Raw genomic sequence first — 18,509 nt, forward strand, 5'->3', positions numbered from 1 at the left:
GGAAAACCAAAGCAAAACATCTAAACAATATAATAATAATTTAATTAACAATTGAATGCTGCTTATCTGCTCAGAAGGAAAGTCATTAAAACCAGAAACCAATTGATTGTGTGGCTGAATATTCTGAACTTTTGTGGGGAAAAGTAATACAACGGATTTATTAATCATCTCCTCTTATTAAAACAGACTTTAGTATTTAGATCTAAAAGCTAATTAACCAAAATACCTTTTAAATTATAAACACTTTTTCATGATCATATCAATTTACACTTTTACACAAAGAGCTTTAACCATTTGATTTTTGCCTTACAAAACCAAAAAGAGCATCTTTGATAGATCTTTAAACGTTAGAGACTGCATGTTTTATTTTTTAAAAACTGAGGAATGTAATTTCTTCCCATGAAACATATTGAAAATTGACTTCTGCTGTCCTTGTTTACAGTTACAGAATTTTAAATATAAGATTTTTCACATTTATGCTGCTTCTTTAGTATAGAGTCCAAGACCAAATCCAATAATTAATAAATTTGAAAAAAATAAGTTAAATCTTAAAAATAAACACCAATTTATATGTAAAGTGAATATTTCACAATTGAATATCTTTAATTATTTGCTGAGTTTCCTCCCAACAATTCTAGAGATTATCTAATCCAGGGCCTTTGCTCTCTTCACTCTCTCCCCAGAGGGGAAGTGACGTGCCTTAGATTAACCAAGATAAAAAGCTGTGACTCAGCACCCCTGAGTCAAGGACTCGTCACCGCCAAACCCTCTCTCACACAACAGGAATTTATGTTTTTATTCAATCAACAGACTGTTTCCCAAGAGCTGCTCATGTGGTATTTTAAAGTGAAAATCATTTTTAAAACGTTATGGGGTTTTTTCAGCATTTTAAAAAAACAAAAACAAAAATTTTAGAATCCTTTTAGGATTATGGGATCTATTGAAAAGATAATATAGAGTTCCTATATACCTCCAGTTTCAACTATTATTATCGCCTAATATTAGTATGGTACATGTGTCATAATTAATCAACAAATATTGATATGATGTTAGTAATTGAGCCCTTACTTTATTCAAGTTTCCTCAGTTTCCCCTCACGTACCTCTTCTGCCTTAAGATCCCATCTAAGATATGCTTTGTAGTTTTGGATCCTTAGGCACTTCTTGGCTGTGACAGTTTCTCAGACTTTCTTGGTGTTTAATGACCACAGCAGTTTTGAAGAGTACTGGTCATATATTTTGTTGATTATCCCTTAATTGAGATGTGTGTGATAATTTCCTATTTTTTAGACTGGGATATTACGTTTTTTTCGGAGGAAAACCATAGAGGTAAACTTTTACATTCATCCCATGCTATCAAAGGAACATACTATCAATAGGAACTATTGCTGTTGATGTTTTACCTTAATCACCCAGCTGTAGGTGGTGTTTATCAGGTTTCTCTACTGTATAGTTAGCTATTCTTTATGTTTTCCCTTTCCATATTGTACTCTTTGGAAGAAAGTCACTATATTCAGGCCACACTTAAGAAGAGGGAAGTTATTTTTCACTTCCTTAAGGATAGAATCTATACTAATAAAAGGATAATATGCTAATTAGGGCGGATGTCTTCCAGAAGACCTTCCAGACAAAGCCTTAGTGGCTGCGAAGGCTGAGGCGCAGCAGTTAAGGGCCCAGGCTCAGGCCAGCATTGGCAGCAGCAGGATAATGGAAGCTGCACCTTCTCCTGATCCACCAGGTTGCCTCCTGCAGTCTGTGGCTTAGGTTGGGGGCTGAGGCAGAGGTGCTTAGGGGCAATCACTCTGCAGGGGACAAGGTAGGAGTGATCAGGCCGTCAGAGGGGCAAGGTAGGGGTAATAAAGCCGACAGATAGAGGCAGTTAGGGGCAATAAGGCAGGCAGGCAGGCAGGTGAGCAGTTAGGTGCCAATGGTCCCACATTGTGAGAGGGATGTCTCCTGATCAGGCCTAAACTGGCAGGCAGACATCCCTCAAAGGGTTCCAGATTAGAGAAGGTGCAGGCCAGGCACCCTCCTGTGCACAAATTTTGTGTACTTGGCCTCTAGAATCTACATAAATATTTGAAATTCTTCTGCATGGCATATTGGTCTATTCGTTTATTTATTCATTAATTTATTTTTATCACAGTGAGCTTATAAATATTTATTTTATACTTTAGGTAATAGCCCAATGCTAATTTATTTATTTATTTATTTATTTATTTATTTAGCTCAAATTGTTCTAGATTTGGCCACTGAGAGATTTTTTTTTATCAATAGTTGGCGTTCTTCATCTTTTGAAATATCCTCTTTGTGTGTGTGTGTGTGTGTGTGTGTGTGTGTGTGTGTGAGCATTTTCTTTCTGGCAATACCGGATGCTCTAGACATCTTGTATATTTTCTACCTCAGTCCAAGAACCAGTCATTTCCAAGTTCTTTTGTGGAAAAATGGTATTACAAATTAAGGCAAAGAGTGATAATTGTGTTCTTTGCTATTGGAGTGTCTTTGTGTTTAAGTCCTCTCCACTGCCAACTCTAATGCATCATTCTAGCCTTGTTTATCTGTAAACTTCCACTCCAAATACATATATATGTAGTATGTTTTAGAATTGTTAATCTCTATGCCCATAGAAAAAAAAGAGTTTATCAACTATAGTACAGTTATTATGTACAGTTCCTTTTGCTTTTGGTCTTTTAGAGTGCACTCATTTTCCGTTACTTGGGTCAACACTTTACTCTCCTGCCCCTTCAGTGAGGTTCTTTTAGACATTTGTAATTCATTTAGATTATTTAGATTATTTTTTAGTATTTTGCCTTTTATCCTGGAATTCCCTAACCATCTAATTTATTTTTTTCATTTGAATATATCAACATTTATCTATAATGTGAAGTTCCATGCATTTGACAAATGCTAAATGTATCATATTTACCATTATAATACCATGCAGAATAGTTTTATCTCCTTAAAAGATTCCCTTGCTTTACCTATTCAACTCGCTAACCTGCTCCAAAACTCCTGGAAAATTATGCGTTTTTTAAACTCTAAATTGTTAGTAAATATCTCCAGAGGTAACCATCACAATCAAGGGATGTTTCTCTCATAAAGGAATTTATTGATGGATTGATTGATTGATTTTAGAGAGAGAAGGGAAGGGGGGAAGAGAGAGAGAGAGAGAGAAAGAGAGAGAGAGAGAGAGAGAGAAAGAGAGAGAGAGAGAGAGAGAGAGAGAGAGAGAGAGAGAGAGAGAGAGAGAGAGAGAGAGAGAGAGAGAGAGAGAGGTGGATTTGTTGTTCTACTTATTTATGTACTCATTGGTTAATTCTTGTATGTGCCCTGACTGGGGATGGAACCTGTAACCTTGCCATATTGTAACCTTGCTCCAACCAACTGAGCTATCCTGCCAGGACTATTAAGGCATTTTTTTTAAACAGTGTTTTCTGATATAGTGTTTCTCAGTGATCAGGGGTTGTGAGCCTTTATTTTTTAGATTTATTTTCAAATACTGTTGGCATAAAATATTATATTATTTTCAGGTGTACAATATAGTGCTTAGACATTTATATAACTTATGATTAGCCAATATGTCTAATGATCTAACTGTAAGCCTTTATTTTTATCTTGCTGGTATTTGTTGAAAAAACAAAGCAAACTATCTCAACTTGGAGTCAAACATCATTGTAAGTGGGGGAAGATGATGAATGAATTCGAGAGGACAAATGAGTGGATTGACAGGTCACATTGAGTTTGTGTTTTAAATTTTCAAAATCTGGTTGAAAATATTTTTCTTGAATAATGATTCAATAAATTCGAAATTGTTAGTTATATTTTATTCTGAAGGGGATCCATCCTTCCTTGCTACCCTTCATCCTCTCTTCTTTTCTCTTCCTTACTTCCTCCTACGCAAATGTTTACTGAGTGAATACCTATTTTTTGCCAGGTACTATATAATAGATGCTGGAAATGCACAAGTGTGCATTATCCCTGTCCTCAAGGACTTGCCACATTATTATTGAGGCAGGAAGATATGAAGGGGCAATTGCTATATAGTAATAGTTGTTCTGTTGGTGCAATAGGCACATACTGGAATAGAGTAACAGTTTGAAAATACAGGAGACCCAGACCCAGCCAGACCCACCCCCATTGGGTGAGACCTAGACCTGGCCGGCCCCACCCCCATCAAGCCCCTCTGGGTGAGGGGCACAGCCTGAGGTCCTCCTGTCAAACCCTGATGGGAGGCATGTGTGGTCTGAGATCCCCTGTCAAGCCCCACTGGGCAGGGGGCATGGCCTGAGTTCCTTAGCCTAGGCCAGGCACCATGCAGCTCAGGTCCCTGCTGTTGGGTTGTGATGTTACAGCCTTCCAGTTAATTTATATATTCCTCTATTATCTGTATAGATATTTTATTATTATGTTTCTAAGAATATGTGCCAACATTTCCACAAAAGTATTAATTCAGGAAGGAACATGGTCAAGATATTCTTCTCATTGAGACATTAAATCTTATTGAAAGGGAAGCAATTTTTTAAAAAGATTTTAGAGTTTGTGGCATGTCTAAGGCATGAAAGTGAATTTAAACTTGGAAATCTGTAAGAAAAATTTTATTGGACATATAATTTATGGAGCCTAAAGTGTTCACCCATATTAGTATTCACAAGTTTATTCTAGAGTCTAATCTGAAATGAATTTTCTTTCTTTGGCAGGATGATTCTTTAAAGCAATTGCAGGTGGTTCACCAACCATGGATCTTGCCAAGTGACACAGAAAGCGAAGGAGTGGAAGCAGAACAAGAGAAACGTGAGTAGACTCTATTTATTGACAAATTGCTTTTAGCCAGAGGTAACCTACCCTGAAGGTCTATTCCTTTCATAACATCAGATGTTGTCTGCAAAAAATTCAGACTCGACTAGGAAACCACGCAAAGATAAGCTCTATTTCAGGAATATAGATCTTGATTCAATTATGTCATAATTGTGTTGCAGAGAACCATAAATTAACTTTCTGAGAACAAGTACAGAACCTTACAAGAAGGAATTATTCTTCTAGAATACTAACATAAATGTCCATTTAGAATGTGAATCTTCTATAAATATATAATTAGATCAGTGATAATTTGTGATTATTTTAAAAAAAATCAAAATATGTTAGGAACAGTTTGTTATTATATATATAAAATTTCCATTATTAGTTAAATATATATACATATACATATATATATGTGTATATATATATGCAACCATTACAACCGAAAGACCGGAACAACCGGAGCTACTGGTCGACTGGTCACTACGATGTGCTCTGACCACAGCCAACTTTTCATGACTGGCCAACTTTCTGTCATCCCCTGGCCAGTCAACCTCCTGCAGTCCCTCCTCCCAGCCAGGCGACTACCTGCGGCCCTTCTCCCCATCCTTCCTCTCAGCTGGCAGGCCACAATTGGCCCAGCCTCCACCCAGACTGAGTGAGACGGCCCCAATCGACCCTGATCACTGGCCCGGCCTAGGAACCCCACCTGTGTATGAATTCTTGCATCAGGCCTCTAGTATAGAGAGAGAGTTGATCCTTAAAGAATGCCTAGTGTTGACCACAAACCTTACTGATAGCATAAGCAATCGTTTAACACATTTTGTATATTATATGATGATATTCCAAAAGGTCTGTGAGGAACTGTTCATATTTCTTCATTTTTTAAAGAATTCCTCAGAAGTTCCTTAGATTGTATTTCAACGGACCTATCTTAAGTTCTTTCTTATGCAAGTTCAAATCTGTTGTTGAGGCCCTCTAGTGAATTTTTTCATTTTAATTCTAGAATGTCTATTTTGTTCTCCTTAATAATTTATGTTTTAATTGGTAGGTTCATTTGGTAGTTCATTCTCATGCTTTTTAAGAATTTTATTTGACATGATTTCTTTTAATTTTGACTATACTTATAGTAGCTGATAACAAGTTTTGTGAAGTAAAGTCCATCATCTGAGTTTACTCAGGAGAGTTTTGATTGAATTTTTTTTTTCCTATTTATAAGCCACACTTTCATGTTTATTAGCATGTTTAATATGATTAATAAAACATGTCACTCTTTGGTTTGTTTGTTTAAAACTGGACACTTAATATAATGTGGGAACTCTAGTAACTGGACCATCTTCCCTCCCGTCCCCAGTTTGTTCTTGCTGCTGTTAGTTTTTGTTATTATTTTTTGTTGAGTGACTTTGTTGATCTACCATGTTTCCCCAAAAATAAGACATCCCCTGAAAATAAGACCTAGCGCAACTTTGGGAGAAAAAATTACTATAAGACACTGTCTTATTTTCGGGGAAACAGGGTAGCTCTATAAAGTCTATATTATTTAATGTACTCAGCCACTGAAATCCACACTCAGTAGCTGTGTAGTCAGCACATTCAATCTTCTATGAGTGTTCAGAAAATTCTAAGGCTTCATGGGAATTTCAGGGCATCTGAACTGGCACCAGGCAGTAAATCCTCAAAATTAGGTATTTCAATATTTGTATGTGGGGTAACTTATCATCATAAATATTTAAGGACTTTCCTTTAATTAATAAATATAAAAGTGAGTTAATAAGTGGTGTTAATTATCTGTTAGAAGCAAACCATTATAATGCCAAATTGCAATTTTTCTTTCTAATACTGGTTTTTGAAGATATTTTTTGGTTATAAATACATTTTTTTGTAATTTCTAGAAGCCAAATGCCTCTGAATTATTCGTGTGGCCTTCTTACTTTGAAATGTTTCCCGTATCTGTGGTAAAATTCTGATATTATGAATGGTTCAATTGATTTCTAAGCTCCTAGAAAAATTTAAAAGGTTGCATTTAATGACATATCTAACATAATCTCACAAACTAAACTATTATTAAGTGTAATGGGAAAATGGGGTCAGGTTGCTCAGCAATACATAAAGTTGCATGCTTCATACTACCTTCTTTGTTTATTAAAATGCCCTTGCCACATGCAATAATAGTCAGAAAATTTTATAACAAGTGTCAGAGAAGCCTGTGTTTAAACAACAAGACAGCCGAACTGTTATTTTGGACTGCAAAATTCATTGGATTCGAGCAGTGATTTTCAAATGGTGTGCCACAAGAATTTTTATAACATGAAATACCTGGCTACTTAGGGACAACTAACCACTTTTCCCTTAGAATATCAAATAAGAAATGGCAACAGCCAATACAACACTAGCCGCCTGGTGTGAATGAATCAAAATTATCCCTATTTGTTGCATGTGCAATTAGATGGAAAAATACTGAAAATTGCTGGATTGTGGAGTTGAATTCTTTAAAATTAAAAATAAGAGATACATGGTCCAATTTTTTGTTATTTTTAAAAATCAAAAGTATGAATGAGTAGCACATGTTTTTAATACTTTCACCAAATACTTTTTGTTTGTCTTGGAATATTCTTATATTTGCTCTAGGTGTGGCTAAAAAAAAAAGAATAGAGTAATGGACACAACATGAAGGAAAAATCTAGTTTATTCTTTAACTTTGATGGGTTTAGCTTATATGAAAGCCTTATATCCTATGGAAAGAATTGTTACAAATGAGAAAAATGTATTGGCTGGCTGCAAGTCTTCTTCATGAGTTTACAGTTTCCCCAGAGCCGTTTATTCATGACGCTATCAATTCCCCACTGTGTAGCTTTGGTGTCCTGGTGTAACGTTAGTTCACCATATATACTTGGGGTTTATTTCTGGGCTCTCTATTTCTGTTCCACTGGTCCATATGTGTCCTTTTATGCCAGTACTGTGCTGTTTTAATTACCATAGCTTTGTAATATAATTTGAAATCAGGAAGTGTGATGCCACCAATTCTGTTCTTCGTTCTCAAGACTGATTTAACTATTCATTGTCTTTTGCGGTGGTTTTCTTTTCTTTTCCAACTATTTTGTTTAGATTTTATTAAACTATGTATCTAATAAGGGATTAATATTCAAAATATGTAAGAAATTCACACAACTCAATAGTAAAAAAATAATAATAACCTGTTTAAAAAATGGGCAAAGACTTGAATAGACATTTCCCCCCAAAAAAAGACATAAAATGGCCAACAAGTACATGAAATGGTACTCAACACCATTAATAACCAGGGAAAAGTGACCAAAACCCTATAATGAAATATCACCTCACATGTCTTAGAATGTGTATTATAAAAAAAAATAAGAGATAAGCGTTGGTGAATATGTAGGGGGGAAAAGAGAACCCCTGTACATTGTTGTTTTAATGTAAATTGGTTGTTAAGCCATAATGAGAAACAATGTGAAAGTTCTGCAGAAACTAAAATTAGTACTACCATAGGATCTAACAATCTCTCCTCCGGGTACATACCCAAAGAATATGAAATTAGCACTTCATTAGAGAGTTACTCTCCCACTGGAGCAGTATTCACAATAGCCAGGATATGGAAACAACCTAAGTAGCTGTCAAAAATGAATGGACAAAGAAATTGTTATGTATATTACAATGGAATATTAATATGCATTTTTTAAAAAGGAGATCTGCTAATTTGCAACAACATGGATGAATTTAGAGAACATTATGCTAAGTGAAAGAAGCCAGATACAATAAGGAAAAAAAAAAGTGTGATTTCACTTATATGTAGAATCTAAACAAGTCAAATTCAGAGATTCAATGAATAGAATGATGGTTACTGGGGCCGGGTTATGGGAGAAATGGTTAGATATTTGTCAAGGGCTAAATAGTTGCAGTTATGTAGGATAAATATGTCTAGAGATCTGACGTCTAGCATTTAATGTATGGAAATTTGCTAAGAGAAAGGTAACAAAAATTACCCATAATATCACCACTCAAAATATCCTCCATTATTATTTTGGGTTTTGATCACATAGTCTTGTCACCATGCATGCCTGTTTATTTTTTATTAAGTATTGAAATTGTATATGAAAAATTAGAGAGATAATTTGAAATTAACTTCTTCCAAGAGAACATTTTACTTTGTTTCTGAAAGAAGTATTCCTAGATTATTTGAAATTCAACAAAAATTTGAAATTTTAAGCTGGGCTTTATTCCCATGTTGTGTTTAGTCCTTTCTTGTAGTATGTCCCTTCAGAGTAGCAACCCAAACCTAGGGGGTTTGAGTCACCTTCCTCAGTAACACTGGAGCTCCAATTCTAGGAGTTTTTTGCAATCTCTCTTTCGGTTGTCAGCCCCACAGAATTTATTTCAGTAACTGGCAGGTACCTTTAAAAGAAGCATGTCCCCAAATTCCACTTTCAAAATTTCTGTCTGTTTTCTTATTCTCCTGTATATTTGCCATGTACTAGTAATACTTTATTGCTTTGAAAGGTCTCTGATGCCTTCACACATACTTTTAAATGTATTTTTCATGTTTTTAGTGGGATGCTTTATCTCAATTATTTACCCAACCATTACTGGATTATCAATTTCTCACTTCAATATATTTCAACAGATTTAAGCATAATTAACACATTTTTCAGATTATTGCATTTTGTTTTTATAGACTAATAAAAGATTTACTTTTTATTGCTTTAATTAGTACCAAACATAGTGTCAGACACATAGCATGTGCTTGGTAAATATTAGTTAATTCTAAGCTCTTACTTTTTGGCTTAGCAACATAACATGTAAAATGCTTTCTATTTATGCAAAAATGTTAAAGACAATATTTAGTTTATCTTCTATCCCGTAAGGACATCAGTCTCTCGCTCCTTCATGGAATTTGTTGCCAGACATTTGTTAGTTTCTCTCTGCAATTTTTTGTGAGTATACATGTGACATTTAATTATGTCAGTGCGAGGCTAATTTTCTTTTTCTAGAAGTTCTGATAGAGTTGGAAAAATTGGGAATTAGGAGACTCATCAAAGTTTCTGCTTCTTCCCTATTGTCCATAAGCTAGTAAATTGCAGAGAAAGACTCACACTCAGCTGTATCTATGTTTGCTCAATTCCCAGATTTTAACTATCAAAGGTACATTAACTACTTGAGAATGAAAGAGAATGCTCTCCTCCAAGATTCTCTGCCAAACACTTTCCACCTTTTACTTACTGGTAATAATTTATCTTTTCATTTACAAAGCCAAATCTCATTTTTCTTAATTATTCTATGGCTTTTGCATTCAACTTGTTGCCTCTAGTATATGTTGGCACTTTAGAGGAGAGAAAGATTATATAGTCTTAATTTGGGGCAAAAAAGAGTAACCTCTTCCTGTGTGGACTCACGGGAAGTGTCATCATCTTATGCAAAGCTCTCACATATCCTTCTGGTTGTGTGAGTTCATCTCATGCCTACCAATGGGGTCCCTATAGCCACTCCATCACTGATCCCAACCTTCCTTATTATTTCACAAGAGGCCCAGTGCACAAATTCGTACATGGGTGGGATCTGGCTGGCCCAGCACAATTGTTGCTGATTGGGCTGGGCCAGCAGGGGGCAGGAACTACAGGTGGTTGGGGCCAGCCCTGCCCTCAGTGGGGGTAGGGAAGCTGATCAGGGGTGGGGCCAGATGGGGGGAAGGGCTATGGGCAGTTGGTGGTCTGGCCCTGCCTCCTGGTTGTACTCCAGTCAAGAGGACAATTTTCATATTACCCTTTTATTATATAGGATTCCCCTTTTCCTCCTATTTCACACTTACTTTTCTCAAACTAAAAGGGGGGTAATCAATGTTCTAAGAACAGAACATTGTGCTTAATAAATCTTAATAAATCTTTCTCACTGAGAGAACTAACTAGCATATATTCTAATCAACATTAATTTAATAATAAATTGGGGAAATTGTCCCATAGCCTAATCTATATATATAAAAGCCTAAGTGGCCATTTGACCGGTAGCTATGACGTGCACTGACCACCAAGAAGGCAGACACTCAATGTACAATCATGGAAACATGGAACAAACTGGTGAATCTCAGAGGGAAAGGTGGGAAGAGATTAACCAAAGATCTAAGAGGCCCAGGGGATGGATTTGTGCATTGGTGGGGTCCCTTGGTCTGGCCTATGGGGATGGGCCAAAACCAGCTCTCTGACATCCCCCAAGGGGTCCCAGATTGTGAGAGGGCACAGGCCAGGCCAAGGGATCCCACTGGTGCATGTATCTGTACACCAGGCTCCTAGTTTATAAATAAACGTTGACTCGTGCATACTTGTCTCCATCTGATACTGGCCTCCTATCTAAGTTAATTCAAAGACAGTTTCCCTAATTTTCTTTAATCTCTGACACTTCTATTATAAAGAAAGGGTGAATATTAAAATACTTTTCCTAATTAATTTCCTTTCAATGTGCATGAACCCAGTCACTAATATACAATAAAACTACAAAATCAACTTGGGGGGGTATATTTAGAATTACAGAATTCCATTTTTAAAAATTATTATGAGTAATTGACATTTTAAGGTTATATAGAAACACATGCTCTCTAAAAGAGGAGGAAATGGAAGAGGACTGACATTTATTAAATGTTTGTAGTATCTCCTTTTATCCTCTTGGTCAAGAGTCTTAACAAATAAATGTGTGAGTGATAGTACTCTGATTTTAAAATCTTAGATTTATTAAATACCCTTTCCCAAGGGTACATGATTAATAAGTGCAATTTACATTCTAACTTAATCGAAGGTCATATGTTCTAGTGTGAAATGTCATTCCATCTCTAGAAGCTAAATTAAGAGGGACGGTGGGAGAAATGTGTGTATAAATAGTATCAAGAGAGGAATTATTTCACTGAGCACTGAAAGAGTTTGTATCATAAAGAAAATACTATGAAACATGAAAATAGGGAAAGTGACATGTAAAGAAATAAGCAGTAATACATTTGGGTAGGAAATCTGCTTTTAATATAACTTCAACTTGATTTAGTTATATTTACACTGTGAACTGAATTATTATCTACAGGCAAAGTCATCCAGAAAATTAAGGGAGGCATATTTGATAAACATAAAAAAATAAAATTTTGACAGAATAAAATAAACAACATTTAGTAATTACATTAAGCATGTTTTCAATCCCATAGTAAGCTATTTAAAATAGAACAACTGTTCAAAGCATGCTGCCAAATGTCTTCGAAATGACTTGTTATGAAATGTTGACTAAATATCCCCAAACTCTATATCAACTTTAGTATAATTAAACATTCTTCAGTCCAAAAACAGAGTTTTTATTTATATTCTGAAATGTAAATTCCACGTGACTTTCTCCTTCATATTAGGACCAAAAAGATTACCCATTTTTTGTTAACATTCACAATTTTCAGAAAGTTTCCACTAGTTACATAGGCTTTATAATTTATAAATTGCTTCCACATATTTAATTCCAAAAACTAACCTATTAGGGAACATTTTGTTGTAATACTCATATTTTACATTGTAAGCATTTAGCACACAATTATTTAATAAGTATTTTTAGATTCACTATTTACTAAATAATATCTACTGGATGAATTGCATGAATGCATGATTAAATTTAGTTCTGATGGGTGGAGTGACTGGAGAAGTGGCCAAGCCCGAGTCGCATCTTCTGATTACTCAGGAAGGCCATGATTAGGAACATGGACAGCGTTAGGTTTTATCAATACACACATGACCAAACATGATATGTTCAATGACACTTCACATGTTCACTGTGTTCTCCTCTGGGGTCATGGTAATTCAGAGTTGCAAAGAGTGGGGTGCTTTAATGCAGCCTTTTATGTCAATCTCCACACACTCATTTGAAACGCATTGCCTCAGGTGATTTGTGCCGCTGGTTTTTACTGAATAAACCTGTATATACGGCATTCAAGAAGAAAAGAAGGAAGCTCTATGCATAAACAAATTACCTTTATTTCTAGAATGTATGGCTCCTTGCTTGCTTGCTTTGTTCTCTCTTTCCCCACCACACAAAAGCTGCTTCATTCCTTGCATTCCCCCAAGTATGAAAAGTAATGGGCTATCCCCTGATATGTAGTCCCACTTCACAGAGGGAAGCCATGTAAGGTTGTTGCTATATTAGAACAATGTTGTACCAAAGTTCAGAAACTTGAGATCAGTTACTTCTGGGTTTTTTTTATTCCTGTTACCCTGAGCCACTCTGTCTTGCCCTACTGACCCTGTCAAAGTAAAACCATCTCATGTTTTGTATTCTTTACCGCCATTGATATATTTCTCAGAACTTTCCCCTGTACCCTGTGCAAATGGAATTTGATTTGCAAACCGATTCTCCTTCAATGCTATTCAAATAACACTCCCCATGCCTTTCTTTGCCTTATTTGAAATGGGTTCTTCTAGAAGACACTTCTTCCTTCCCCAGGGAAGATGATCCTTCTTTCAGTTGCCACGTGTCTTGACATGGTGCTTGCACCATGAGGAAGCATGAAACAGTCTACTTGAAACTCTCCCTTTTTTTAGGTTCACACCATTTGTCCTGCTGTCCAGTTTCTCTGTCACTATAATCCTACCACTCACTTCTGTTCTTTCATATGGAGCACTTACATTTGGCTTGCTGTTTTCCTCTCTACCACAATTCCTATTAGGAAAATTTGACTATTAAGTGGGTGACTTATCCAATGTCCGACCATTATCATTCCTTGACTATCTCAAATGTAATCGTCTCCTGTGGTAATGTATTTTTTATTTTATTTATTTATTTTTGTCAAATGTGAAATAGCATCCAACTTTAAAATTTTAGATTATTATATTCTAACTAGAGGCCCAATGCACGAAATTCATGCTAGGGGCTTAGCCCTCACAGCCCGGCTGCCTTGCGGCCCTTCCCACTGGTAGTTCTGGAAGGTCATTTCGCCAATGGGTCTAATTAGCATATTAGCTCTTTATTATATAGGATCTCTGTTCCACACCTCCTGCCCTTAAGATACTCTACACTTTGATTTTGTTTGGTGCCCACACACTTCACTACTCCTTTTTCTTCAGGTATGTCAGGCCACAGCTGGCTTTATTCTTCACCCTGAAGTCCATGCTACATGAAATATTGATATTCAACCTGTGGTCCATGAACAACAACATCTTAGGAACTTGTAAGAAATGCAATTCCCTTGGCCTCCATCCCACATTTCCTAAAGTCAGGAACTCTGATAGTGGAGCTCACAGCAATCTGTGTTTTAAAAAGCTCTCCAGCTGACCTGATACCCTTAAAATTTGAGAACCTCTAACATAGAGCATTAATTCAACCCAAAGGTGAATGCATCATTATTTTGTTCCAAAATCCTTCCATGTTTAAGACTTCTAAAAATGTACCAAGTTCTCCAGCTTTATTAAATATAGCACCCTTTCCATATACAATCATCACAACCACCTTCACTCCAAATGTACTTTGTAGCTCCTATTTATATAAATTTGAATACTGTAAAACCATCAAATGCCCACTCCTTAATGATACTTCCAAAGGCATTTTTTTTTATAAGAATCCTCAGTGGAGAATTCTGAGCAATGCTACTGACTCAAGCTCACCTACTAGTATATAGGAACGGATGGGGCCACGATTTGAATTCTGGTCTATTGAGTACAAATCTATGCTTTTTCTCTTTCACTGCTGAATTATATAAACCAATAATTGCATTGATATGACTCTGGTTGAAGCAGTACCCACCAATGGATCCCTATAGAATTTTTAAAAGTGAGTTACATAAAATTCTATCATCTAATCACTTTGCTAAACATCAGGTTAAATAGTTATTTTAATTGTAGGACTTTTAAGACCCTTTAACATCTTTGATGTGTACTGATTCCTTTATTTCACTGCTTTTATCCTCTTTACTTCCTCATGGTTTTAATCTTTTCCCACTAGGTTTACTCTCCTGCCTTAGGAATATATTCAGAGTAATTACATTTAGCATGTAGTATTATAGATGTAGTATATATGTATCTATATGCACTACTTCATGTAAAGCTCAATAACTTTGTGATGATAACATGAAATTACAAATGTTACAGCATCACAGTACTGTGACATGTATATATCCAATCCAGAATAAGCTGTGCTAAGGTAACAGCCTGTAGGGTACTGCTTTCCTGCCTAACCCATGCTGAACATAAGCATTACGACTTGCATTGAGATAGTGTCTTCCTGCAACCGACATGTATATTCCTAACACTATTCAGAGGGGCATTTGGGGCTGGATTTTATTTAAAAATAAAGTTTAAATTGAACATGACTGAATTATGATGTGAAAATATACTCACTATTGAACAGTTAAAATATGTGATTGCAGTTCACTGTATAGTATAAATGTAATTTTACTGTGAATTTCATTTCATTCTCACTCAAAGTTGGTTAAACCAGGGGGGATTGTGTTTAACAGATGCTTCCCAGTGAAGCGTGTTATCTCCCTCTCTCTTTTTTCCCATCGTGCAGGTTCTACCGACCTTCTTCTTTGTGTTCCGTGCTCTTCTTGTCCTACTCTGGTCTACTCTGGTACGTTCGCTCAGGGCGCTTACTATTAATGTCGGGTGATTATGGGTACTATCCAAAACTGCCCAAGGATCAGATTTTCTAAAATAGTCTTCATGGCCTATAACGAGAAAAAAAAAAGATTTTCCTTCAGGTCCTCTGCACAAAGGTTTCCTTCTTTCTGTGATGTTGTGTGGCTCTCTGGCTCCTCACTGAATCTGTGCTCACTGGGGAGGTAGAAAGGGAATTTGAACTCTTCTTCTTGGCAGGAAAATCACTTTTAAACATATGTGAGATGAAAACATATTCTCCCACTGTGCAGTCCACAGATTCTGTAGCACCTTTAAATATATCCCGGAGACACAACATCTCAGAACAATTTCAGATCTAGCCTATGAAGTGAATATATAAACATGAGCAGTTCATAGTATATTCTCTCAAATATGTCACAGAGAGAAGCAAAGGTTGAGTTTGTTCTTAGCACTCAGAGTCACAGCATTTCAAAATTAGAAAGAATGTAAAACGGGTTACATCTCTTCCAATATCATGCTGGTCATTTCTCTGCACAGCCCCTACCAAATGGTCACTCAGCTTCTACATAAAATGAAAAGTATACCCTCTACTTTGGCAGCTCATTCAGTTTTGTTCTGCCCTGATTACTCACTGACCCAATCATTCTATATTAATAAATCACCTAAAAAAACAATTTGTACAATGCAGCACTGTGTAGTTATCAGAATATTATTATGTTCATTGCACAAGTTTTATAATAAACATGAGAACTGTCTTATAATAAAAAATATAAAATGTGTAAAAATTTTAAAATCATCTAATGATCAACAAAAGAGGATTTATTAAAAATGTATAGCAATCTACATAATGGAATATGGGTGATACATATAATAACTGGGGATATACATATATTATCCGGGTATATACATATATTAACTGGATAGATCTACCTACCTATTTCTATATATTAGTATATTCTAATATGGAAAACATTTTTATAATTTTACATAAAATGTGAGTCACAACACAGTATATTATATATACTTTAGTTTTGTTGTATATGTCACAGACACACACAGTTATATATTTATGTCTTCACAATACTGTAAATAAATGGTTACATACAAAATGGTCTCAAAAAGCCATGTTCATTGCAGCCTTATTTATAATAGCCAAGATAGGAAACAGCCTAACTGTTCATCAGTAGATGAATGGATAAAGTTGACACATCTTTTTTTTTTTTTTAATGCTACATTATAGACGTGTCATTAAGCACATTTTGTTTTGTTTTGTTTCTCTCCTACAGGTCTGTGAAACAGGCAGAGATTGCAAGTGGTCCTTAAGAAAATTGAAATTATTCAAATACTTATGTATAATCCTAATTTTATTTACTATGTGTAATCATTTAAAGAATGGTTATTTTTATAGTATCAATAACAAACAAGTACTCTTGTTACAATGGGGGTGCCAGTAATCATGGAACACTAACCTTGGCAAAGGATTCTGGGTGGTCAGCATGCCTGCTGCCTTTTGACATGGTTGGTGCCCTGGGTTTAGATTACTCTAGCTATTAAGGTTACTATTTGATACACTAAATATTGCCTGATTCAAAAGACTTGGCTTAAATTTTTTCTGTATTTTAACTTGTCTGGGATTTTTCTATTTCTTATATTTTTATAATATTTTCTCATTTTTTAGATTAATAAACATTATACTTACCCACATGTGCCAGGATGTGCCACTTGGGTATCTCTGGGAGTTAGCTGTTGTTCAGTGTCATGACCTGCCCTATATGTTCTGTGCAGAGTGAGGTGCATTCTCCACCACTGATCCTTTCTGCAATTATTGTCTCTGCTCCTTACAAAAACACATAATTGATATGTTAATTCAATAAAGCAGATCAATAAGGAATGAAATGCATGCCCCAACGCATATGCAATGAAAACTGACCATTTATGCAGTTATTGAACCCAACTAAGACTATCCATTTTAAAGTTGATATGTGCTTGCTTTTGGAATGTGTTATGCATTGATGCAAAGTGAATGGATCTAAGTAATTTATTGGGCATCTCAACTGTTTTAATTGTCTTAACCTAAGTTTTCTTTCTGGACCTTTAAGGCATATGATTAAATGATAAAACTGCCTGTATAACTGTCAAAGAAACAAATGTTAAAGGCTAGAACCTGGCTAAAGAATAAACAAAGAAGTTCCTATTGTATGAATGAAGTAATATTCCTAAGTCAAATAATAAATTTTCTTACATTAACATTTTCTTGAGCATATAAACTCATGAGGCTAATTTTTATAAAAGTTGTATTTAATATGTAGAAACAATTAAAGGCTTAGAAAACAATATATTGTATTTAGCAGAACAGAGAAAACACATGAGAATAAGTTTACAGGACCAGGCCAGTTCTCTATTTAAATATCCTTACCACTGAGAATATTTCTTCAAATATGTTTAACTGAGGATCCAAATACTTGTTGTATTCATAATGTTGTTTCTTTAAAATGTGTTATCCCTATTGCCTTCATCTGAACCATTCTTTCCTCCAACCATCACTTGGTCAGTTTTTGTCATTCTCTTGTCCACTGACCTGTTTCTGGGGACAGTCACCCTACTAAGTGCTACATCAACCTCAGGAATCAGATCTACCAGGATATCAAGTTTATTTTTTTTTAATTTTACCAAAGACAAAGAAAGCTAGATACTAATTAAAGTGGCAATATATATTTTTAATCAGTGATAAACTATTGAAATAGGGAAGAGGGCCCATCATGAACTGAACTCAACTTCAATTTATGCAGAGGTGATTGGATATTCTGAAGGGTGAGTGAGGGAGTAGGAATGGAAAATTTCTTTGGCTTGAACAGAGTTGGGGGAATGAAAATGTTTTAAAGGAAGTTGTTCCATGAAACTTATCTGAGTTTGCCCACTGTTGCTTATTATCAAAGTTTTACTTCTGTCCTCCCACAGAGACTGGGAAACAGGGTCTGTCTTCAGGTGTTGGCTGAAAACAATCAGAAATTCCTTTCGGCAGCCCTGAGCTTTCCCAGACAGGAACTAAAGAGGGCAGAAGTCATCTCCTAGGGATGCTGCCTTGAGTTATTAAAAACTATGTAAGTGTTTGTTCAAG

General features: G+C 35.6%; 1 protein-coding gene across 5 annotated transcripts in view; it reads left to right on the forward strand.

The window, feature by feature from the left end:
- The window catches only part of CUNH8orf34 (chromosome unknown C8orf34 homolog), a 226,540-nt gene extending 208,950 nt beyond the window's left edge, over positions 1-17,590 (forward strand). For all 5 annotated transcript variants that reach the window (XM_045581470.1, XM_045581469.1, XM_045581467.1 and 2 more), the window contains 3 exons: positions 4,697-4,790; positions 15,324-15,383; positions 16,678-17,590. In XM_045581470.1, coding sequence (XP_045437426.1) covers positions 4,697-4,790; positions 15,324-15,383; positions 16,678-16,685 — 162 coding nt within the window. In that variant the 3' untranslated portion in view covers positions 16,686-17,590. The remainder of the gene's footprint in view (positions 1-4,696; positions 4,791-15,323; positions 15,384-16,677) is intronic.
- Positions 17,591-18,509: the final 919 nt, after the last annotated feature.

The sequence above is a fragment of the Pipistrellus kuhlii genome, unplaced genomic scaffold (assembly GCF_014108245.1).
Source record: "Pipistrellus kuhlii isolate mPipKuh1 unplaced genomic scaffold, mPipKuh1.p scaffold_m20_p_14, whole genome shotgun sequence".
NCBI classification, from domain to species: Eukaryota; Metazoa; Chordata; class Mammalia; order Chiroptera; family Vespertilionidae; genus Pipistrellus; species Pipistrellus kuhlii.